The sequence below is a fragment of the Symphalangus syndactylus genome, chromosome 11 (assembly GCF_028878055.3).
Source record: "Symphalangus syndactylus isolate Jambi chromosome 11, NHGRI_mSymSyn1-v2.1_pri, whole genome shotgun sequence".
NCBI lineage: Eukaryota > Metazoa > Chordata > Mammalia > Primates > Hylobatidae > Symphalangus > Symphalangus syndactylus.
Genome location: NC_072433.2, coordinates 46,097,140 through 46,122,472, shown reverse-complemented (window position 1 = coordinate 46,122,472; position 25,333 = coordinate 46,097,140). Strand labels below are relative to the sequence as shown.

Below are 25,333 nucleotides of genomic sequence, written 5' to 3'. Positions count from 1 at the left end.
GTCTCGCTCTGTCGCCCAGGCTGGAGTGCAGTGGCCGCAGTCTCGGCTCACTGAAGCCTCAATCTCATAGGCTCAAGCGATCCTCCCACGTCAGCCTCTCTACTAGCTAGGACTCCAGGCATGGGCCACCACGCTCAGCTAATTTTTAAACATCTTTTACTTTTTGTAGAGATAGGGGTCTCGCTATGTTGCCCAGGGTGGTCTGGAACTCCTGGGCTCAAGAGATCCGCCCTCCTCGGCTTCCCAAAGTGCTGGGATTACAGGCGTGAGCCATTGCGCCCAGCCTCGAATAATTTAATTTTAATGTTAATTTAGTAAGTATCAGTCACGGACAGATTGGAAAAAGAAAAACAACTGATCCCTCATCTTGATAGTGAGTAGCACTGATTTACACAGCTAGGCTGTTCCTTGAAGGCTGACACTGCATTTTATTCAAATTTTCCTGACAGTGGGACTTAGGCAATTATATATTGAATAAATGAATTTTCACTCTGCTGCTGGGTCCAGTGTTCTCATAAAATGTTTATCATAATTCCTCAATGATTAGCCTTGGTAACATCTGCTTAAGTTTATTAAATGCCAGGATCCACGCTACGCCCTTCACCATTCATTCCCCAGCCTTCGCTCCCACGTTCTTTGGGGAGGGGGCGTGCCCAGCACTTCGGCCCGCCCTACCTATGCATTCGTTGGTCGAACTCGACGCCCGTTACTGCCGAGTCCCGCCCAGGCCTTGCCTCCTCGTAGTCGGCCAGGCCGAGAGGAGGCGTGGCCACTGCCGCGCCGGGGCGGTCCAGGCGGTCTTGTCTCCTCTCGTGATACTCTGAGCGCGCTCGCGGGCGGGCTGTGGGTCGCGAGCCGCCGTGGGAGCGCGTGTCGCGGACCCAGGAGCCTCCGGCCGACGCTCCGCCCCGCCCCCTTGGCGCGCAGGTCCCGCGCGAGCTCGCGCACGCGCGCGCGCGCGCACCCGCCAGAGGCTTGGTGAGGCCCGCAGGGACGGGGCGGGCGGAGGCCGGGCTGCCGAAGTGCGAGGGGAGGAGTCCGAGCCGTCGTTGCCGCCGCCGCTGAGGGAGAGGAGCATGTCTGCAACTCGAGCCAAGAAAGTGAAGATGGCCACCAAATCATGCCCCGAATGCGACCAACAGGTGGGTGCCGGGGGCCGGGCGCGCGGGCGGGCGGCAGTGGCTTGGCGGCCGTGTCTGTGGAGGGGGGCCTTGCCGGGCTCCCGGCGGCCAAGCGGTGGGCAGATCCTGGAGCCCGCCGGCGGCGGCGGGGGTCCGGGGCCGGTCGGGCTGCACCGAGGGGTTTCCCGGGAAAAGCACGGGGCCGTGGCCCGCCAGTGTCCACCTGGCGGCGGCCAGACGGCCAAGCCCCTTCTGCTGAGTCCCGGCCGCTGGGGTAGCGCGCCTGTGGTGGGCTCACCGGGCGGCTGTCTGGAGCCCCAGACTCTCCTCGCCGGCGGCGGTGACAGCGGTGGGAGCCTGCGGGCCGCAGTCCCGGCGAGAGTGCGCCGCACCCCGCCTCCGAGGCCAGGCCCTGGCTCCGAGAGCCCCTTCTGCGGCCGGGGCGGCTTTGTTCCCGGTTCCGACGGGTGCGGGGCTCCCCCAAAACGGCCCCTCCGCGACCGGGGCGGGCGCCTGAGTGGGACAAAGGGGGCCGCGTGTAATGATTTTGAGTTTCGGCGAATTTGGAGATTTTTTTCCCTGTGTATTTATTATATTTTTGCTGTGCAATCACGAATCCTGCCTTTACATTGTTTTTAATGGGTCATGATTGAATAAGGCCCCCGTTTAAGCCCTTCCTCCTCTTTGGGCGCTCCTTACTTCCCCACCCCTCGCAGTATCCACTGTTACAAATTTGGCCTGTCTGCTTCCAGATCTATATCTCTGTCTGTCTGAATGTCTCTCTCTCTCTCTCTCTCTATCTCTATCTCTCTATCTGGTTTCTTGAATTTGAGACGATTCCTTTCTACATTGAGTTCGTGGTGTAATAGTTGTAATTTAAAACATCTCATTTCAGTGATCGCTGTGTTGAAGCGTGTCTCAATTCTTTACTGGAATAATAGACATTCCTTTAAGCCTTAACATCTAATGAGTTAAAACTACTTCAGTTAAAACCATTCCTAAGGCCCTCGTTTGTTAACAACATGTAGATCTGGGTGTGTTTTTTCCTTTTCCACTAAGTGAATTTTTTCAAAATGACTACCTTTCTCTCCTCCCCTCCCCCTACCGCCTTTTTTTTTTTAAATCAAGAGCAATTTGAAATGGCTGGAGACTTTTTAATAAGCTGATTTTAGTGCATTTTTCAAGGAGAATTCTTGTAGGTTTTTCAAATTTTAACAGAAAACATGTTACATGTTTTATTAAGTATCCTTTATGGGCTGTAGTAAAAATGCTTATCAGAAAAGGGTTGTGCAAGAAATACAGTGTAGGAGCTATACCAGTATGCAGTATAAAAACAGTTCAGTCATGTTTTCCAAAGAGTTACTTTCATTCTTACTACTAAACTAAATTTGTTAAATTTTGACAAAACTGGACTTTGCGATATGACTCTGCGGGAGATTATTTCAGTGTTTAAATCATTTCCAATTATTCCAGTTAATTGTGTAGAAGTATAAGGTTTACATGGTATGCGTTATGCATTCCAGTTTCTGTAAGGCACAAATATTTGCAAATCCTGACTTTGTTCTAATTGGCATAAAGCAACCTTTTGGGAAAAATAGCCAGTTTTTTATGGCTATTTTTATATAAAAGAGCAAAGGATAATAAACTTACAGGAGTTTCTGAAAAACTGTTCAACAAAACAAAATCAGCGTTTTATTTGGAAAGATCACATTCATTTTGTTATACACCCCCTCCCCCATATTTATTCTTTCATGTAAAATCAGCTTATGGCAGCTTTGGCTGCCATAACAAAATACCATAGATGGGTGGCTTAAACAACAGAAATTTATTTTCTCACAGTTCTGGAGGCTGGAAGTCCAAGATAAACGGTGCAAGCATGATTATGTTCTGGTGAGGGCTCTCTTCTTGGCTTGCAGATGGCTGTCTTCTTGGTGTCCTCACATGGCAGAGAGAGGGTCAAGCTCTCTCCCTTTTCTTAAAAGGTCCCTAATCACATCATGAGGGCCCCACCCTCATGACTTAATTTAAACCTAATTATCTCTCAAAGGGCCCATCTCCAAATACCATCACATTGCGGTTAGGGCTTCAATATATGAATTTGGATGTCGGGGGTGCATGATTCCGCCCATAGCAAGCTAGTACCTAATTTAATGAGTTGGTTTGTTTTGTCCTTTATTCCAAATACTTAAGTGAATATAACATACATAAGGACTAGTTAAAACTTTTGGTGATATGAACCTGATGTGAAGAAATAATGGATTAATTTTAGCTTTCTAATTATTTAAAAGTACTAGCTTCTTTTAGTTATAAACCAGAATATGATTATAATCCAGAAAGCCATTTTCTAAACATTAGAATACTGCTGTGATTCTAAGTTGCCTAAAAAAATTAAATTCGAATTTAGGTATAGTTTATAAACATAAATGTAAAATCTTTAAATTTGAGATTTCCCAGTGGATTAGATTTGTGTAGATTTGGTATGTGTGTGTAAGTTTGAAAAATGGGTACAGAGATCAGCAAACAAGAAAAAGCTAGATTTTCAACTGCTTTGTAACATCTCCTTTGCAGGCTTCTATTGAACATATCATTCTAAAACATCTTAAACCACAGTGCTTTTCATTTTCAAGGGGTTTCATATCCATCAATCACTCACAATTACTGAGCCATTTTGTGTGCATCAGTGCTTAAGATTCTTGTCAGTTTTCTGGTATCTTTTGTGTGTGCTTCTGTTTTTGCCTTCATTTTTTTTTTAAATAGAGCAGCTTTTTTTTAATTTAAAGGACATTTTATGTGCTGTATAGAAAATATGTCTGGTGTAAGTTCCTTTGGTTCTTTCAGTAGTAAAGAATATAAACGAGTTATCCGTAATGTAATTATTTTGGAGCTTTTAAAAAATCAGTTAAACAGCTGTGCGCGGTGGCTTACGCCTGTAATCCCAGTACTTTGGGAGGCCGAGGCGGGTGGATCACGAGGTCAGAAGTTCAGACCATCCTGGCTAACGCGGTGAAATCCTGTCTCTACTGAAAAATTAGCTGGGTGTGGTGGCATGCACCTGTAGTCCCAGCTACTTGGGAGGCTGAGGCAGGAGAATCGATTGAACCCGGGAGGCAGAGGTTGCAGTAAGCCGAGATCGCACCACTATACTCCAGCCTGGGTGACAGAGACTCTGTCTCAAAAAAAAAAAAAAAAAAAGTAAAAAATCAGTGAAACACTATAGCACTATAGGACCAGAATTTTTTTTTTTTTTTTTTTTTTTTTTTTCAGATTTAAAAAATCCAGGCTGGGCACGGTGGCTCACGCCTGTAATCCCAGCACTTTGGAAGGCCGAGGTGGGTGGATCACCTGAGATCAGGAGTTTGAGACCAGCCTGGCCAACATGGTGAAACCCCGTCTCTACTAAAAATACAAAAATTAGCGGGCGTGGTGGCAGGCACCTGTAATCCCAGCTACTCAGGAGGCTAAGGGAGGAGAATCACTTGAATCTGGGAGGCAGAGGTTGCAGTGAGCCGAGATCGCGTCATTGCAATCCAGCCTGGGGTACAAGAGTGAGACTTCATCTCAAAAAAAAAAAAAAGATAAATAAATAAATAAAAATCTGTTTTACTTGTAAAACATACAAACAGCCTAAATCTTTTCTTCAAAAAGTGAATTAATGCCCAGTAAACTATCAGTAAACAATACTTTGAATATTTTCTTTTCTTTGAAAATCCTGAAAGTGTAACATTAGAATTTTATTACTGTTATGTTTAGTGTTATCAACTGAAATTTAAAGAAACTTTAGTGTGTTTGTTTAAAATCTAAATTATACTATAATTAATGAAATGAGGTTAATATTACTGAAGTTGTCCAACCTATTTCATAATTCTTTTTATAGGATCTAGGATGGTGATGGTGGTGGTGGTGTGTTTTTTGTTTTTTTTTCTCCAGGGCAGAGATTGTGGGGAAGGAACTTTTTATTTTAAACAAGACTATAGAATGAATTAACTCAGGCACATGAGGGTTTATTGAGCATAAAACACTTTCATTTGTGGATGAAAATCAACCTGTCAATTCAGTTAGTCAGTGTTTGTGCATTCTGGGTCCCAAAGCCAAATGTCCATTTCTCATCTAACTGCAACACTGTTAATTCTGGAGATGGATTGATATGATGTTCTTTTGTATAAGATTGAAACCCAAATTCAAATTTATTGAGTTTCAGTAGCTGGAAGAAAATGCTTGCTGATTAGGAGAGGAGCTGTTGAGTAAGAACATGCATTTGTGTATTTTGGATAGCATTAATTTAAAACAATTTACATTACTGTGGATGCCCTTAATAATATGTTTAGGTGTAAAGGAAATGAGTCAGTGCCTCTGAGCTTGGTTTCTACGAAGATATGAAATTTGAAAAAATGTCAGACATCTATTTTAGACATATTTTACACTATTTAAAAAATGTAGCTTTTTTTGTCGTGATTTGAAGGGATCTCATTACATTCTTAACAAAGCAAGCTGTTAGACAAATCTGGAGTTTGATTTTTTTTATTGATTTCTTTGTTATTTTTCTCAAATACAAATTGGAGATCCTTTGTTCAATGTTTTTATACAAAGAAAAGGAATTATTCTGCCAAAATTTCAATTTGGCTCAATTAGATCAAGTATTTAGATTCTATAACATGAGGCATTCTGTACATACATAGATAAAAAGCTTCATAATTTTAACTCAGTTTTTTACATAACAGAACAACTGCCAAATGGGGGAATTTATCTTACAAAGAGAATTGCAGTTTTCTTACTGTAATTATTCTGTAAATACTTTTTCATTGAGATTAGTTTCAGACTTTTGGTGAACATGTCTTGATTCCAAGGATCGTTAACTTTGATATGGGTGAAATGATTATGGGGAAAACTAAAAAATTTTTTCAATGATTTTCAGTAGCACTTGGCTTAAAAAACAGTTATAAGTTTGGAGTAGAGAAAGGAAATTTACGTCTTTTGCAGATTTGGAAACAGAAGCTTGAAGATCTTAAATATCTTGTCCAGAGTCATTCCTGGAACTAAGATATAAGATTCTGGATCTAAATTCCTACTTTCTCCTACATTCTCTTTTTTCATGTTAGCATACTTTTGCCCCTCAAACTGGTTGTTGTTAGAAAGAATAAAACCTAATATTTGATAGCACAACAGGGGGACTATAGTCAATAATAATTTTTTTTTCTTTTTTTTTTGAGACGGAGTCTTGCTCATGTTGCCCAGGCTGGAGTGCAATGGTGCGCTCTTGGCTCACTGCAACCTCCGCCTTCTGGGTTCAAGCGATTCTCCTGTCTCAGCCTCCCAAGTAGCTGGGATTACAGGCGTGTGCCATGACGCCTGGCTAATTTTTTATTTTTTTTAGTAGGGACGGGGTTTCACCATGTTGGTCAGGCTGGTCTCAAACTCCTGACCTCAAGTGATCCAGCTGCCTCGGCCTCCCAAAGCGCTGGGATTACAGGTGTGAGCCACCACGCCCAGTCCTATAGTCAATAATAATTTAATTGTACATTTAAAAATAACTAAAAGAGTATAGATTGTTTATAACACAAAGGATGAATGCTTGAGGGGTTGAATACCCAATTTTCCATGATATGATTGTTACTCATTGCATGTCTGTATTAGTGTACCCCATAAACATGTACACTTACTATCTATCCACAACAATTTAAGAAAAATCTGGTTGCTGTAAACTATTCTTTATTCTTTTTTTGTCAGTGGTAGTTGATATCTTCTCCCCTCATGTTAGAATCCTGAGTTATTTTCACTTCTTCCCACTTTATTACCAGTCATCAGTTTGGGCCTTTGTCTGTTTTTCTTGCCTTGGAAACTCTGGCAGATCTACCTTTTTCCATTTCCATTCTCACTATTCCACTTGGTCCTTCATAATCTTTTACCAGGATTACTTTAATGACTTCCTACCCACTCACCCTTTTCAAATTTGTTCTGTGCCGTAAAATGCTGTCAAACTAACATTTTAGGAAATGCTACCTTTTTTTCCACATACTTCCCCTTGCTCTGACCCTATTACAGTTTTCTATTGGTCACTCACATCAGTACATATTTAATACGCATTTATTTTTTTATGGTATTGGTATGGTATAGTCCTCATGGTTTTGTTAAGCAGTAGAAGAATATGAGTATCAGGCCGGGTGTGGTGGCTCACTTCTGTTATCTTAGCACTTTGAGAGGCTGAGGTGGGCGGATCACGAGGTGAGGAGTTCGAGACCAACCTGGCCAATATGGTAAAACCCCATCTCTACTAAAAATACAAAAATTAGCTGGGCATGGTAGCGCGTGCCTGTAGTCCCAGCTACTTGGGAGGCTGAGGCAGAAGAATCACTTGAACTCGGGAGGCGGAAGTTGCAGTGAGCCTAGATCATGCCACTGCACTCTAGCCTGGGTGACAGAGTGAAACTCCGTCTCAAAAAAAAAAAAAAAAGAAAAGAATGTGAATATCTATGTGATATGATACTCATCTCAGATAATTTGTTGTAAGGAGTTGAGGTTTAAATAAATACGTGATTCCTACTTCAAGTAATTTATCATTCATTTGAGGAGACCACATAGACACTGATAAATTTAACAGTAGAAAAATAGTAAAAATATATATTTTTCTTTTTTTCCTACAGGTTCCTGTTGCATGTAAATCATGTCCTTGTGGTTATATATTTATTAGCAGAAAACTTTTAAATGCAAAACACTCAGAGAAATCACCACCTTCTACAGGTAACTGAGTTTAATACATTTTTAGCTTTTTGATGTAGAAATATAAAGTTAATTTTTGTGAATTTACTGTTTACATTTTTTGTTGAAGTTAAAAGTTTAAATCTATTAAAGTGTTTTTGGCTTTTATTAACTATCGGAATTAGTTTATGACGTTGGTTTCATGTGCATTCCATTTAAATGTTAAGTCCTTTACCATGCTGATAACGCTTGTAACAAATTTTTTATTTTTGAAGGTGGAGAACCATTGAAGGGTTTTAGCATGGGGAGTGACCTGATCTGATATAAAAACTTTTTTTAAAAAATAGCTTTAGTAATAATTGACATTGAGTAAAGTGGATGTATTTGAAGTGCACAGTTTGATAAGTTTTGACATATGTATATACCAATCAATCACCACAATCAATATTATGAACATTCATCAATTTCAAAAGTGTCCTAGTTCCCCTTGTAATCCCTCCTTCCTGCTACCTCCACCCCAGGTAACCACAGATCTGCTTTCTGTTACTGTTCATATAAATGGAATCATATAGTATGTACTCTTTTTTGCCTGGCTTCTTTCACTGAGTGTAATTATTTAGGATTCAGCCATGTTGTATGTACCAATAAGAGTTCATTCCTTTTTATTGCTTGGTAGGAGTCTTTGTATGGAGATTTGTTTATCCATTCTCCTGTTGATGGACATTTGAGTTTTTTCTCTCACAATGGTGGTAAAATTTGCAGCAACTTTAAAGTTTTTTTTTTTTTTTTAAACTAGTGACCATTGAAAAATATAACTTGGTTTTGGTATGAAAAACGTTTTTAGACATGTTGGCTATATTTTGCAGTTCCCTGACTGAGGATATCCAAAAAATGATTTTGTTTGAACTTGTTGCTTTTCCATTAACGTAGACAAATTGGATTTATTCAACAGACATATTTATTAATATTAAAATATACAATTTTGTTACTTATTCTTGGCTAAAAGCAGACTTTCATACGGTGGTGACCTCGAAATAAGAGTAGGTTGATTACAAATATATACTGAGCACCTGCTATATGCTAGACACTATTCCAAGCCTTGGGCACAAAGCACTGAATTCTACTGTTAAGGCAGATTTACTGCTGTCATGGAGCTTATATTCTTGTGAGTGGGAGATAGACAGTGAACAAATATACAGAGAAAATATAACCTTGTGATAAATGCTTTATAGTCCTATCAAGTGACTGGAAGGCTACTTTTGATTGGGTGGTTAGAGAAGGCCCCTATGAGGAGGTGACATTTAAATGGAGTCTCAGTGGGTAGAAGGGGCTAGCCATGATAAGATCAGGGAGAAGAACATTCTTGACAGATGGAAATAGCAAGTGCAAAAGTTCTAAGGTTGGACAAAATGTTTTATATTTTAGGAACAAAAAAGACCATTGTGATTGCAGTGTAGACAGTATGATTAGAAGAGTGGAAGATGAGTTCACAGGGCTAGGCAGAGGCTAGATTATATAGAGCTTTGTAAACCAGAGTAAGAAGTTTGGGTTTTGTTTGTAAACTGTGAGGAGAAACTGGCCCTGAGATGGGGTGGGATGAAGTGAGGAAAAGATGGCATCCTCTGATTTGAGTTTTAGAAAGATCATTCTAGCTGCTGTGTAGAGAATAGTTTGTAGGGGTACAAATATGGAAGTGGATTATTGCAGTAGGTTAACTAAGGATACTGAGTTAGACGAAGAGTGGTTATAGTAGCAGATGATTCAATAATAATTTTTATTTATGTCTGAGAGGTTTATTTATCTTAGATCTATATAGAAGTGGCAGAAAACTTGTTTAGTTCCATTTCTGTCACTGTTTCAGTTCTCTTCTCACCATGAGAATGAACATAATTCATTGGTTCTTAAAGGCGGTTGCTGGGTTGGCTGTATAGGATTCATCCAGAGAGCTTGTTAAAAATGCATTTCTGGATCTTACTCTCTGAGAGTTTGGTTTAGATAAAGGAACCCTGAAATGGTGATTCACTCGGTAGCTATTTTTGGGGTGGCATGTCAGCTCAGTGCTGAGTTTCTAAAAATGAATAAGACATGGTCCTTGTTCTTAGGGAGACAAAGTGCTTATTTTTTTTTATTCAAGTATTTTTGAGCTCCTTTTATGTACCAGTGATTCAGATGAGAAATGAGTTAAGAAAGTCAGCAAAGATAAAAGAAGGAACAGGGCCAGGCATGATGGCTTACGCCCATAATTCCAGCATTTTGGGAGGCTGAGGCAGGAGGATCACGTCAGCCTGGGAAGTTGAGGCTGCAGTGAGCTGTGATCGTACCACTGTATTCTAGCCTGGGTGACAGAGTGAGACCTTGTCTAAAACAAAATGAAAAAAAGAAGGAACAGATGATACAAGTGTTAATGAGTTGTTCAGTTTAACCATTTAAACCAGAGGGAAGAATTTAGAAGATTCCCAGATCTCTGACTTGGATTGCTAGTTAAAAGAGAATATAAGAGGGAAAACATGCTGTGGGGGAAAGATGAAGAATTTAATTTTGGGTATAGAAACATCATCCATGTAGATTTTTTTTTCACTTGGACATATAGTCTGCAGCCTCAGCTGCAGGTAAAACTTTTGAGCCATCAGTGACTAAATGGTAGTTGTCATCATAGAAAATGGATGAGCTCGTGGTGGAGAGTTTGTAAGTTAGGAAGAGGAAGGCATTCAGGGACTAAACTCTGACAAACACCAATTTTACAGACAGGTCAGATCAACTAAGAAGAAATGTCAGCTGTAGGAGAAAAACCAACAGCACAATATTATGTAAGTCATGGCAATGAGTTTTAAGAAGCAATTCATTATTATTTTGTATTTGGAGTTTCCTGAGGTTTCCTTGTTTAATAAGAGTGGTCTTTTGACTTTGAAGTGAAGATGAAACATTGAAGCCCAGAAATCCCTGCAGGAGGAGGAAGAACCAGCAACAAAACCAAACCAGAAAGGAAGGAGCAACATCAAGGATAGGCTGTGCCATAGAAACCACAGGAGGAAAAGATTTTAGGGAGAGGATTAAGAGTATTCAAAGCCTCAAAAATGTTTGGTAGAGTACAGACATGGGGGTCAGAAAACCTGGCTTCACATTCAAATTCTGTCCCTTTCTAAGCAGCCTAGTTAACCTCCATGAGCAACTGTTGTTTGTTTATAAGATAGATTCATAGTACCGGTGTTAGAGGATTGAAGTACATATGAAAATGTTTAACATTTGCAAAGCATGGTAAGTTTTAGGTGCTCAGTAATACTCGTTTTTACAATTAAATTTCTTAGAAGTAAGATTTGCCTTGGATAATCCCATAGTATGTAGGGAATTGAGAAGAGTTTAAGGTCACTACAATTTATCAAGTGCTTAATGTTGTCAGTGAGATATAGAACATTTCAGTTTTAAGGAAAGTAGTAGAGAATTAATAGAAGAAATGAAAATGTACACTATATATCTGAAAGACAACCAACTTCACTAATTATCAGGGAAATGTGGTTGAAACGAAATGCCATTCTTTTTGCCCACAGTTCACATAAATGTAAAGAATTTCTAAGTACTTTCATGAGTATGGCAAAATGGATAGTCTCATACTATTGGTGGGAGCATACGTTGGTACAGCTGTTTTGGAGACCAGTCTTACCAGTAGTTGTTAAAAGGTTTAAATACACATAGCCTAGAATGCAGAGCTCTTAATCAGTAGGTAGGTAGGTAGCCTAGAGAGCCTAATTGTTTGTATACACAATGAAGCATTTACTAGGGTTTTCAGGGCAACAGTTTATAATAGCAGAAGGTTGTTAGTAAGCCTTCTGTAATCAGTAGGGGAATGGTTAAATTAAATAGCTAAATTATCTTTTAGTTAATAGTGTGTGCTAGTTTGAAAGAATGATACAGATTTTATGTACTGAAATGGAAAGATCTCTAAAACATTGTTAATTTAAGGAAAAACTGCAAAACAATACTTGGATATGAGCTTGTTTGTTTTTAAAACCCCACAAAATGATTTCTACATGTAGTATTAATAAGTAAATACATAAATGGATAGATAGGTAACTATATAACAAGTACAGAGTCAAGGAAGACTTGTTTGCATAAGTAAACATCTTTTTTAAAAAAGAACTATAAAGCTCGTTGATTTTAAAAATAAAGCTATAAAAGATATTCTTAAAATTTCACTAGGTTGAAAGCTCTTATTTAATTATTGTACACAGTTTGTGATGTGCAAGAAGAAAAGAATCTGTTAGGCTGAATAGATTTAGCTAGAAATGAATTGTTTAAAACTCATGTTTTTCATATATACTAATCAATTAGTTATACCTTCATAACATTCAGAGAAATAAGGAGGTGGTAGAGTAAAACTATATAGAACTTAGTGTAGCTGAAAATATGTATACATAAAATGTATTGCAGGAATTAATGAAAAAAAATTTTTTTTTTTGAGTCTCGCTCTTGTTTCCCAGGCTGGAGTGCAATGGCACGATATTGGCTCACCACAACCTCTGCAACGTCTGCCTCCTGGATTCGAGCCATTCTCCTGTCCCAGCCTCCCAAGTAGTTAGGATTACAGGAATGTGTCACCACACCCGGCTAATTTTGTATTTTTAGTAGAGGTGGGGTTTCTCCATGTTGGTCAGGCTGGTCTCAAACTCCTGACTTCAGGTGATCCGCCCGCCTTGGCCTCCCAAAGTGCTGGGATTACAGGCATGAGCCACTGCGCCTGGTGGAATTAATGAGTTTTTTAAAGTTTAATTTTGGTGAGAGAAAGAGATGCGTGTTAGCAGTAACACTGTGTTAAGAAATGCTCAGCCTGTAATCCCAGTATTTTAGGAGGCCGAGGTGGGCGGATCACCTGAGGTCAGGAGTTTGAGACCAGCCTGGCCAACATGGTGAAACCCCGTCTCTACTAAAAATATAAAAATTAGCCGGGCATGGTGGTGTGCACCTGTAATCTCAAATACTTGGGAGGCTGAGGCAGGAGAATTGCTTGAACCAGTGAGGCGGAGGTTACAGTGAGCCAAGATCGTACCATTGTACTCCAGCCTGAGCAACAAGAGTGAAACTCCATCTCAAAAAAAAAAAAAAAAAAAAGAAGAATGCTCAGGCTGGGGCACAAGGTCTCACACCTGTAATCCCAGTGCTTTGGGAGGCCAAGGCAAGCAGATCACTTTGAGCTCAAGAGTTCAAGACCAGGCTGGGCAACATGGCAAAACCCTGTCTGTGAAAAAGAAAAATACAAAAAATTAGCCAGGCGTGGTGATGTTAACTGTGGAGAGTGTCCAGGTTCTTGGTGTCTTGAACAAAGAATTGGACGAAACACACAAAGCAAGGAAGGAATGAAGGGATTTATTGAAAATGAAAGTACAGCGTGGGAGTGGGCTTGGAGCATAGGCTCAAAGGTCCTGTTAGTTACAGAGTTTTTGAGAGTTTAAATACCCTCTATTTGGGGCACACCCTATGTAAAAGGAGAGGATGAAGTAAGGTTACAAAGTTATTTACTTGGCCTATGCCCTATGGAGAGGATGAAGTAAAGTTACAAAGTCATTTACTTGGCCTATGCCCTATGAAGAGGATATTTCCTGTTATAGCTGAAGTGTGAGATTGCCTTAGTTCCCTGCCTCCAGACCCTATTTTTCTGCCTCAGTGGTGTGCGCCTGTTGTCTCAGCTACTTGGGAGGCTGAGGTGGGAGGATTGCTTGAGCCTGGGAAGCAGAGGTTGCAGTGAGCGGTGATCTCACCACTGCACTCCAGCCTGAGTGACAGAGTGAGACTCTATCTCAAATTTAAAAAGAAGAAAATTTTAATTATAAAAACTATAGAAGAAAAAGTAAATTTCTAAATGGACACTAGTTCATAAAATTCAGAATTTAAAATTTAATAAAATTTAAAATTTAGAGTTTCCTATAAATGAAAGAAAAAATAGTTGAGACAGTGGGAAATTATAATTGCTTATCAGTATTTTAACTATGTAATTTTCAGTGAGTAAAAGGTTTAGAGTAAGCGTAGTCAAATAAATAACCTCCTCATTTTTTTATTGGGAGAAAGAAAAAAGGGAAAAAAACCCTAAACTTAGTTTTCAAATTATTCTTTAATATAAGTTAATAGGCTAAGACTGATAAGCAAAGAAGTTCATAAATGACAAGTTCACTTTTAGTTAAGGGAAAAAAATGGAGAAATGATTATCACCTGTACCTTTTATAAATCCAAAGTGATTGAGTATTAATTCAGTAGTATAAGTGGTCCTCAACTCTGAACTACTTGACTGTGGAGGTTTGGTTTTGTTAATCAGAAAGTATTGTTCTTTACTTGCTGGCCAGGCGCGGTGACTCATGCCTATAATCCCAGCACTTTGAGAGGCTGAGGCAGATGGATCACTTGAGGTCAGGAGTTCAAGACCAACCTGGCCAACATGGTAAAAACCCATCTCTACTAAAAATACAAAAATTAAAAAAAAAGAAAAGCAAGCATCGTTCCTTACATGCTAATTGCATAAAAGTGCTGTACATTCCTATATGGAACGTGGCTTTTATATAGTTGATTTTTGTGGGGTTTTTTTTTTTTTTGCCTTTTGATGAAAAAAATGCATACCTTTACCTCTGAACCTGTACTTTTAGGTTCTTAATCATATAGTCTATGATATCTATATTCATCTTTAAAACACTTTTCATAGAGTTCTTTGACTTCTAATTAAGACTGATTGTTTTTAGGTCTGCCGTACAGCTAGTGTACTAGGATTTCTTTCCATTGTACTCCCAGGATAATCCCACTCTTTCTTTCTTTCTTTTTTTTTTGAGACAGAGTCTTGCTCTATCACCCAGGCTGGAGTGCAGTGGTCTGATCTCGGCTCACTGCAACCTCCACCTCCCAGGTTCAAATGATTCTTCTGCCTCAGCCTCCCTAGTAGTTGGGATTACAGGTGTGTGCTACCATGCCTGGCTAATTTTTTTTATTTTTAGTAGAGATAGGGTTTCTCTGTGTTGGCGAGGCTGGTCTTGAACTTCTGACCTCACGTGGATCTGCCTGCCTTGGCCTCCCAAAGTACTGGAATTACAGGGGTGAGCCACCGCACCTGGTACCACTCTTTCTTACATACTATGTCTTTGTTCTTTTTAACCCATGTGTTTTTACTTTTGGAACAAATTTCCCAGAAATTGTTTTATTTCTGGAAAAACTTTTCCAGAAAAGACATAATGTACATTTCCTATCTTCTATTGTGGAGAGTGCCTTTGTTTTGCATTCACACTTTAATTTTGTTCTCATTCTTCCTTGGCATTCAGTGGGTCCTTTCCATCTGAAAGCTCAGGTCTTCAACTCAAGGCGGTTTTTATCCATTATTGCTTTTCCCTCCCTTTCCTTTTCTTTTCATTCTGGCATGCGTATAGGATCATGTTAGGATTGCCTTGTACACTGTCTTGGAAACTGACACTGTATTGTAAGAAGGATAAAGATAGGCAGTACAAGGATAGTGGCTCAATGATGTCATCAAAGACAGTCTCTTCTCTTACACCTTAAGAAGATGTGGCTTATCCTCATTGTTCTGAGGTAGTTCTCATTGCACGTCTAAGCATCCTATACACATTTCAAGAAGGAAGAAGAGGGAAGAGCAGAGAGACAAAGGGGCATGCCAGCTATGCTTCTTCCCTTGAAAAAAATCTTTCTGGAAACCTTACCCAGTTTCACTTACCTGTCATTGGCTAGAGCTAGATGCCACCTCACCTGCAGGGAGAGTCTTGAGAATGTATACCTATTTTAGGCATATTGTCCTCTTTAACAGAACAAGATTCTGTTCTTAAAGAAGATAGGGAGAAAGAATAATGGGTAGATAATTAGCAGTTCTGTCATAGGGATATCTATTAGGTTTCTTGGATCTTTCCTTTATTTTTCTTTATGTCACATTCTCTTTTTTTCTTTTTGCTTTATTCCAGGAAATTTTGTTGATTTTCCTTTCTACATCTAAAATTTTGTCATCAAGCATGTCAAATTTAGCTTATTAGCACCTAAACTTTAGCAGGGTATGTTGTTTTCTAATTTATTCTTTTTCATAGAATTTTGAAAATACTTTTATTGTGGTAAAATATAACAAAATATGCTATTTTAACCATTTATAAATGTATAGTTTAGTGGCATTAAGTGCATTCCTATTGTATTCTTAACCATCACTACTATCCAATTCCAGAACTTGGTTTTCCAAACTGAAACCCTGTACCCATTAAACAATGACTGCCACTTCCTTCCCCCCATGCCCCAGGCAACCACCATTCTGCTTTCTCTGTCTGTGAATTTCACTGCTCTAGGCATCTTATACAAATGGAATCATACAATATTTGTACTTTTGGGTCTGGCTTATTTTACTTAACACAGTGTCCTCAAGGTTTCATTCATGTTGTAACATGCATGACAATTTCCTTTTTAAGGTTAAATAATATTCCATTGTATGTATATGCCATATTTTGTTTATGTATTCATCAGTGGACACTTGGGTTGCTTTAACCTTTTTGCTATTGTGAATAATGCTGCATGGTATACAAATAGCTGTCCTGATCTCTGCTTTCATTTCTTTTGGGTCTATGCCCAGAGGAATTGCTGGATCATATGTTGATTCTATTTTAATTTTTTGAAGACTGAATTTACTGTTTTCCATAGCAGCTCCATTTTACATTTCTACCAGCGGTGTACAAATGTTCCAGTTTCTCTACATCCTCACCAACACTTATTTTTTGGTTTTGTTTTGCTTTGCTTTTTATAATAATCTGAAGAGTATGAAGTGGTATCTTGCTGTGGTTTTGATTTGCATTTTCTTATTGATGTGATAGTGAACATCTTTGCATGTGCTTAGTGGCCATTTATATATCTTCTTTGGAGAAATACCTATTCAAGTCCTTTGCCCATTCTTGAATTGGGGATTTTTTTGTTGTTGTTGACTTGTAAATTATTTATATTATTCTGAATATTAATCTCTTACAATAATTTGCATATATTTTCTCCCATTCCATGTATTGCCTTTTCATTCTGTTGATAGTGTCCTTTGATACACAAGTTTAATTTTGATGGAGTCCATTTTGTCTTTTTTTTTTCTTTCGTTGCTTTTGCTTTCGCTTTTGGTATCATATCCAAGAAATTATTGCCAAAATCCAGTGTCATGAAGCTTTTCCATGATTTTTTAAACAGTTTTATGGTTTTAGTGGTTATATTTAGATATTTGATCCATTTTGAGTTAATTTTTGTGTATGGAGTAAGATAAAGGTCTAACTTCATTTTTTGGCTAGTGTGAATTATGCTACATTGTGTAGATACCCAGTTTTCCTGTTACAACTTGTGGAAGATACTGTACTTTACCTTGAATTGTCTCAGACTCTTATTGAAAATCCTTTGACTGTATGTGTGTGTTTATGTCTGAGGTTTATTTTTATTCCTTTGGTCTGTATATTTGTCTTTATGTCAGTACCATACTGTTTTGATTATTATAGCTTTGTAGTAAGTTTTGAAATCAAGAAGTGTGGGACCTCTAACTTTGAATTTTTTCAAGATTGTTTTGGCTACTTGGAAATCCTTGGGATTCCATGTGAATTTTAGGATGGGTTTTTCTGTTTCTGCAAAAATAATCTTATTCTTAATGATAATCTCCTTTCAGATCTCTCAAGGTGTGCATTAGAATGTTTTAATTTTTTGTTTGCTTGTTTGTTGAACTATCTTTGTTCTTCCTGTTTTATTTTGGCTCTTCTCTCGACTTTTGTTTTCTTCTTATAGCTAGTAATGTTTAATTGACTGTTGGTGTGATACAAATGAAGGACTTGGTTTATCAGTGTAGATAAGTTTAATGAATATCCTACACTGTTTTAAATGTCTGTTTTGACAAAAGGTCTCTTCTGCGTATAATTGGGAGTTTAGTGGCAGGAGGTGAGCAGGCAGTAAACTGGTGAATTCCCTTATTGCCAAAATAAGGCAGGCTTCATTCTAGGGTGGAATGTGAAATCTCTTACAGTGTTTCATTCCTGTGAGGAGCTGGCTTTTTCCCATGTTATGGAGGTTTGAAGTTCTCTTGCACATTGCTCTGTTCCTGAGAGCTTTCTTATGTCAGTTGCTCTGTATACATAGGCCCAACCATACTGCAATAGTGTCTAGTTATTTTGATGATCACCTGGGTGGCCTGCTCTCCCTTATTGTACTTTTTGTCCTGCCCTGGGATTATCCTTGAGAATCCTCCTTTGGGAGGAACAGCTCTCCGTTCTGTAGCAGCTATCACTTACTCCTATTTTTGGATTGTAGTTTATTTTATTCTTGTTTCTTATCAGAACCATTAGGTTGCCAGTTTGCTGAAATTCTGTAATTTTGGGTCATTAATAGTACCTTTCTCTTGTTTCCAGCACCACAGATATATTTTCCTTTTTCTCCTTTCCCTTTTCCCATGTTTCTTCTCATTCAATGGGATTTTGAGAAGGTGGTGAGGTAAATTGTGTCCTATCCGATTTTATTTATTCAACAGTCTGTGTAAGTAATATTCTGGGTTCTGCAAATAAGGTAGGCAAAGGATTCCCAACTTTCATAAAGCCTATATTTTGATGGAGGAGACGTATTGAGCATATAAGTAAATAAATAACAGATTATAGCTGTAGTAGATTACAGGAAGTAATTTGGGCTGGGAGAATCAGAGCAAATGACCTGTATATGGATATCTGAAGGAAAAAAAAGGCTTATCTTATGAAGAGCCATGGGAAGAGAGCTCTAGGCAGAAGGATTAGCGTATACATAGACTCAGCGGAGGAAGGAGCTCGTTTTATTAAAAGAAAGGCATGTCTGGAGTGTAGTGAACAAAGTGGTGAGCATGAGCATCATGAGACTGGAGAAAGGCAAATGCCAGATCTGTTGGGGACTTGTCTTTGGTAAGGAATTTTTAGTTTAAATATGGAAAAAAGCTTATGAAAGGCTTTAGAAGGGAAGCTATGCAGTTTGATTTTTGTTTTTGTTTTTTTTTAAGATAATATTGGCTGGTATGTAGAGAATAGGTTTGGCTGGGATGTTGCCCATGGAGGTGGAGAGAAATGAAGAGATTATGGGTGTATTTTGCAAGAAGTATCTGTGGACCTTTGCAATGGTACAGGAAGCAAGATGAGTCACAAACGACTACAAGTTATTTGACTTGTACAACCAGGTGATGCTATTTACTATATGATGGAAGTAAGAGGAGTAACAGATTTGGGAGAGGGAGAATCAAGAGTTACTTTTTGATACAATTTGAAATGCCTTTGAGACATTCAGGTGAAGTTGTCAGGTAGGCAGTCTAGAGTTTAGGGAAGAAGTCAGAGCAGGAGGTGAAAACTTTGGAGCCATCATAACAATAGTGTTTAATGCTGTGAGTTTACGAGATGATCTAGGCAAAGTCTAAGTAAGAGAAGAGGGCTCCGGACAGAATCCTGGGGCCTTGACATTAGATTGGGAAAGCACCTGGGGGAAGGGCACACAGCAAAGGCGATTAGGAGGAGTGGCTGATGAGCTGAAGAAATTAGGGGAGCCTGAGAATCAGGCAAAATAATTTCAGGGAAAGTAGTAGTCATCTTTGTTGAATTTTTGAGAGATGGTGTAAGATGATAAGTGAGGTGTCTATTAAGATTTGGTAACAGGTTTTTGTTGTTTTTGACAGTCAGTTTCATTGGGTTAGCAACTATACTGGATTTGATGAGTGAATGGGAGATAAGAAACTGAAGGCAGAAAGTACAGGCACCTCTTTTGAGAAGTTTGGCTGTGAAGAAGTTTGCAGAGATGACTGGGTAGCTGGGGGAACAAACCTAAATTCAGTGTTAGACTTTAATAGGCATACTATTTAAAGCTTCATCTATCACTAGTTCTCTTAACCTTTATTTTTTTGAGAAATTCTAGGCATACGCAAAAGTAGAAAATGACCAACCCTGCCCCATCCACAATCCTGTCTACCTCTTCCCTTGCATCATTTTGAAGCAAATCCCATATAATTTCAGTTATAAATATTTCATTATGTTTCCAAAAGATGAAAATTTAAAAATGTAAGCACAATGCCATTATAACATAAAAAATTAATGATAATTCCTTATTATTAAATATCCAACTTGTGTTCACATTTTCACTTTTCTCATAACTTGTCTTAGAATTTTAAAAACATTTTAAATAAGGTCCACAAATTGCATATGGGTGCTATCTTATTTATTTATTTATTTATTTTTTGAGACAGAGTCTCGCTCTGTCACCCAGGCTGGAGCGCAGTGGCGTGATGTCAGCTCACTGCAGCCTCCTCCTCGTGGATTCAAGCAATTCTCATGTCTTGGCCTCCTGAGTAGCTGGGACTACAGGCGCACACCACCATGCCTGGCTAATTTGTGTATTTTTAGTGGAGACGGGGTTTCATCATGTTGGCTAGGCTGGTCTCGAACTCCTGACCTCAGGTGATCTGCCCCCTTCGGCCTCCCAAGGTGCTGGGATTACAGGCATGAGCCACCACACCCTGTCATTTGTTTAAGAACAGGGTGTCACTTTGTCACCCAGGCTGAGACAGGGTCTTGCTATGTGGCCCAGGCTGGTCTCAAACTCCAAGCCTCAAGCAGTCCTCTTGCCTCGGCCTCCCAAATGCCTAAAGTGCTTTTGGATTACAGGCATGAGCTACTGATCTTGGCTAGATTATATCTTTTTTAACCCTCTTATTATCTATTATTTTCTCTTTCTCCTTGCAAGTTAGATGTTGAAGAAATGGCATCACCTGTCCATTTGTATGTGCTGTTTGTATCCCCATGGTGTCACTTAACATATTCCTTGAATAACTTCTCTTTTTCCTATTAGTTGTAAGTTAGATCTAAGGGCTGGAGAGATTGGAATTTTTTTTTTTTTTTTTTTTTTTACAAGACTACTTAATAGGTAATGATGTGTACCTCTATCCAGGGGTGCTTAAAGTCTGCTTCTCTCTCTTTTTTTTTTTTTTTGAGATGGAGTTCATTTTTGTTGCTCATGCTGGAGTACAATGGCGCTATCTCAGCTCACCGCAACCTCTGCCTCCTAGGTTCTAACAATTCTCCTGTCTCAGCCTCCCAAGTAGCTGGGATTATAGACACGTGCCACCACACCCAGCTGATTTTGTATTTTTAGTAGAGATGGGGTTTCGCCATGTTGGTCAGGCTGGTCTTGATCTCCTGACCTCAGGCGATCCACCCGACTTGGCTACCCAAAATGCTAGGATTACGGGTAAGAGCCACGGCACCTGGCCTGCTTCTCTCTCTTTTAGTGATGTTAGTACCTGCTGATGTTTAGTGCTTAGAACCTTTAGTTCATTGCAGGTTGAAAAGTGTTGATACTCTGATTCTGTCATTCCTTCTTCATTTATTAGCTTTAATATGAGAAACCTTTTCATCTGCTCTTTGGTTACCCTGTGAGTAGCACAGTTTAAATAGAAAAAGCAGAAGAAATGCTTTGTTCTTGCCCTTTATTTAAGTTTTCAAAGTAATGAGTTGGTTCTTTAGTATCTTCATATGGTGGCCAAGTAGTTTTTGTTTTTAATGTTAATGTACTCATATGCTTGATATATTTCAATCTATTACAGTTATTATTTTTATTGATGCTCAAATTATACTATAATAGTGGGAGCCTCTTCATGTTAGCCCAAGTCTTAACAACACCCTGCTTGTCTTTGATAACTTTTCTTGCAATCTGGGATAATTAAATGTTCTTGTATTATCTGGTATATGTCTAATTTGAAACCAGATTAATTCTCCAAGGATATGGTATTTGGAGATAATATTACTATTTTACTTTTAATTTTTTTTACAGCAGTCTATTAAGCATACTTGTTTTATAGTCTTTCACATTGTTCCCTTTAGTTCTTTGGATATGAATTTTTCTGTTTGTTTTGCCCCTTTACCACTGTGATTTTTGGCATTTGGAGAATTCTCTTTCTTGTTTTTGAGTGCAGGTATGTGTTAAAGCAAGGTATCATATTTTTTGTTTTTGTTTTGTTTTTTTCTTTAAGTTTATTGTTTGTCTTATCCAACATTTTGATTTGTTTGGAGTGGGAGGGGTGGCTTCTTGCACTAATTAAATCACCATATTTAGTAAAGTTTCCCTATTGCTATTCCATTTATGGAACAACATGCTCTTATATCAGAAATTACCTTATCTGTGGCTAAAGTGAAAACTACTCACTTGCCTAGGGTTTTTATATTTGTTATGGATGCTTTCTGTTTGATTTTTATTGTAACGTTAATACATTATCTCTAAGATCAGTTTTGCTTTTGCATATTTCACATATTTTAATCTTTAATTCAGATAGAGGGCAAAAAGGTATGCATTTTTTTTTCCTTTCTTAATATTTCACTATTTTTAGCTTGGAAACAGGAAGAAAAAGGCAGAAAGGTTGCTATGGAATTGTGTGAACTTGTAGAGGCTGAAATTTAAGCTGCCAAATGAAGAAACTTGTTTTCTCTTCCAAGATTCCTCCTACTTCATGTGTTATTGTGATCTGAATTCTACTGAATTTCTTTTTTTCTTATGTGGGTGTGGGGGAGACATATATGTTACGGTTGTAGTTCTATGAAATATGCCAGGAAGCATACTCTAGTGCTATTTAGAAAGAAAAAGGAAGACAATGAGAACTTGGGCAAACAGTTCTTGCTAAGCCCTAAAATATATCACTTTTATTCATCCATACAGAAAACAAGCATGAGGCCAAGAGGAGGCGAACAGAGAGAGTTAGGAGAGAGAAGATAAATTCTACAGTAAATAAAGATTTAGAAAACAGAAAGAGGTCTCGAAGTAACAGCCATTCAGATCATATCAGACGAGGAAGAGGAAGACCTAAAAGTGCATCTGCCAAAAAACATGAGGAAGAAAGAGGTATGAACAAATCAAGCAGTTTTTTTTCAAGTATTAAATTGATCTGGGATCTTAATTAGGTAGTAGTGAAGAAAGTGGAGGCATTGAGCTCCTGGACTTAAAATCACAACTCATATTTTAGTTTGAAAGCATTTCCTCTGTGGTAGATGCTTATTATTTTTTTAATCACAGGAATTTAATTCTTATTGGATACCTAAAGGCTTAGTTAGGTAAAATTTACCTTGCTATAAACTGATGATAATAGAGTTCAAAGATAATTTGTATATGACATCCTGAAGAAGCCTGTTAAAATGATTGTACTTTTTTTTTTTTTTTGAGACAGAGTCTTGCTCTGTCACCCAGGCTGGAGTGCAGTGGCGCGGTCATGGCTCACTGCAGCCTCAACCTCCAGGGCTCCGGTGATTCTCCCCTCAGCCTCCTGAGTAGCTGGGACTACAGGTGTGCACCATCATGCCTAGCTAATGTTTTGTAGAGGAGGGTTTCACCATGTTGCCCAGGCTAGTCTTGAACTTCTGGGCTCAAGCAATCTGCCCTCCTCAGCCTCCCAAAGTGTTGGGACCTTTTTTTTTTTTTCTTTTAAAGACATGTCTGAGTTCTGTTAAGACTACTTCAAACTGTTATACTGTGAGTTTTAAAATTTTACTATTGAAAGTGTTCTTGGTGGAGTTTTTAATTGCTCATTGGGAGATTTGTGTGCTTCCTACTCTGAGGCAGCTTTTACGTAGATGAATTCTTCTTGGTCCAGAGTATTTCTTTTTCTCCTTACAGGTCTTCTTCTTTCTTCTCACGAATATCTACCAATAACTTGTTTTTAGATATTAAAACTTCAGTTTCTCTTTTTCTTTGATTTATGCATCTTTTTAAAAACTTACGGAAAATTTCAGCATATGCAAGAGTAGAGAAAATAGTATAATGAACCTCTATAGGTCCACAAATATCTTTTTAAAATTGAGACTTTCAAGCCAGTAGTTAATTTAAAAAAGGGATAGTTGCTCTTTATTGTTCTTTAAAAACCTCTGTCAAAATGATTTCATCTTCACTGAAATGCATTTTCTTACACTATTTGTGAGTTATGCTTTGCTTTTCAGATATTCTATCTTAGATATTCAAGTGGTTTTTGTATAAATGTAAATTTCACTTATTTTAGACAATAAGAACATTCTACCAGTTCGCTATTTCTTTCTGCTTTGTGTGCTTTTATTTGAATAAAGCTACTATTGCTAGAAAACAGCTTCACCAGTGTAGCTATTCCTAGCTTTTATCAAAGTTAAAGGGGTCTTAGTATGGTATGGCTAAAGGAGTAAGGTTTATATCATTTTCGACTGTATTCTAGGAAGGCTGTACTAAGGTACTCCATATTCCTTGGGTAATTTTACTGCTTTTCTCTTTCTATTATGCTCTTCCAGAGGGTTTGAGTTATTTGTTCAATTTGAATGTTTCTTTAACAATAGGGTGCAGAAAACCTATGCCGAGGACTATTTTAGAAGGGAAACTAGGTAAAGAAAAGTCAACAGAGGAAAAGGAAAAGAGCGAAATACTGCCTGGCTCAGAAAACAACATTCTTTTCAGTTGAAGTAGAGGGAATGCAGCTGAAAGAAGAGAATGCTTCTGGTGGTGGGTGAGAGAAGATGAGAAAGCAGATAATGACAGTCTTTAGCTGGGGAAATGAAGTCTATATACTTGTGGTAGAACTGTATATATGCAGGATTTCAGCTTTTATTTCATGATTACTTGAAAAAAGAAGCATTTATTTGGCTGTAAATATTTTTTAGGCATTTTCTGTTTATTACAGAAAAATTTTAAGAAAGCTATTTCTAGAGTAAGATATGCTTTTAATTTATTTGTTTTTGATACAAATTGCAGGAATTGCTTAAATTAATTTTTGTAGCACAAACTGGAATCTTATGTAGACCGTGAAGTCATTACACTTTCTCTGTAAAGAGCCAGATAGTAAATGTTTTAGGCTTTGTGGGCCATACTATCTCTGTCACAACTACTCAGCTCTGCCATTTTAGCTGGAAAGCAGCCATAAACCATGCATAAATGAATGGGCATGCCTGTGTTCCAGTAATACTTTATAAAGCGGGTGGTGGGCCACATTTGGTACTTGAACTATAGTTTGCCAATCTCTTTCTTTCTTTTTCTTTCCTTGCTTTTTTTTTTTTTTTTTTTTTCCCTTCTGAGATAGGGTCTTACTCTGTTACCCAGGCTGGAGTGCAGTGGAGTGATCATGGCTTACTTCAGCCTCAAACTCCTGGGCTCAAGTGATCCTCCTGCCTCAGCCTTCCAAGTAGCTGGGACTAGAGGTGCACGCCACCATGCCAGGCTACTTTTTTCACTTTTAGTATAAATGAGGTCTCACTATGTTGCTCAGGCTGGTCTCAAACTCCTGGGCTCAAGGGATCCTTTCAGCTTGGCCTTCCAAAGTGCTGGGATTGCAGGCATGCATGAGCCACTGCACTCGGCCTAGTTTGCCAGTCTTTGTTGTAAACCATTGTACTCTTTTTTTTTTTTTTTTGAGACAGTGTCTTGCTCTGTCGCCCGGGCTGGAGTGCAGTGGTGCAATCTCGGTTCACTGCAAGCTCCGCCTCCCGGGTTCACGCCATTCTCCTGCCTCAGCCTCTCCGAGTAGCTGGGACTACAGGCACCCGCCACCACGC

At 38.7% G+C, this 25,333-nt stretch overlaps 1 protein-coding gene across 3 annotated transcripts in view; it reads left to right on the top strand.

The window, feature by feature from the left end:
• Positions 1-711: 711 nt before the first annotated feature.
• Positions 712-25,333, top strand: part of LOC129457799 (UPF0547 protein C16orf87) — a 132,273-nt gene continuing 107,651 nt past the window's right edge. Inside the window, exons 1-3 of one of the 3 annotated variants that reach the window (XM_055233304.2) lie at positions 712-1,142; positions 7,760-7,856; positions 22,491-22,673. In XM_055233304.2, the coding sequence (XP_055089279.1) occupies positions 1,077-1,142; positions 7,760-7,856; positions 22,491-22,673 (346 nt within the window). In that variant the 5' untranslated portion in view covers positions 712-1,076. The remainder of the gene's footprint in view (positions 1,143-7,759; positions 7,857-22,490; positions 22,674-25,333) is intronic. The other 2 variants (XM_055233305.2, XM_063611894.1) reach the window with 2 other exon arrangements.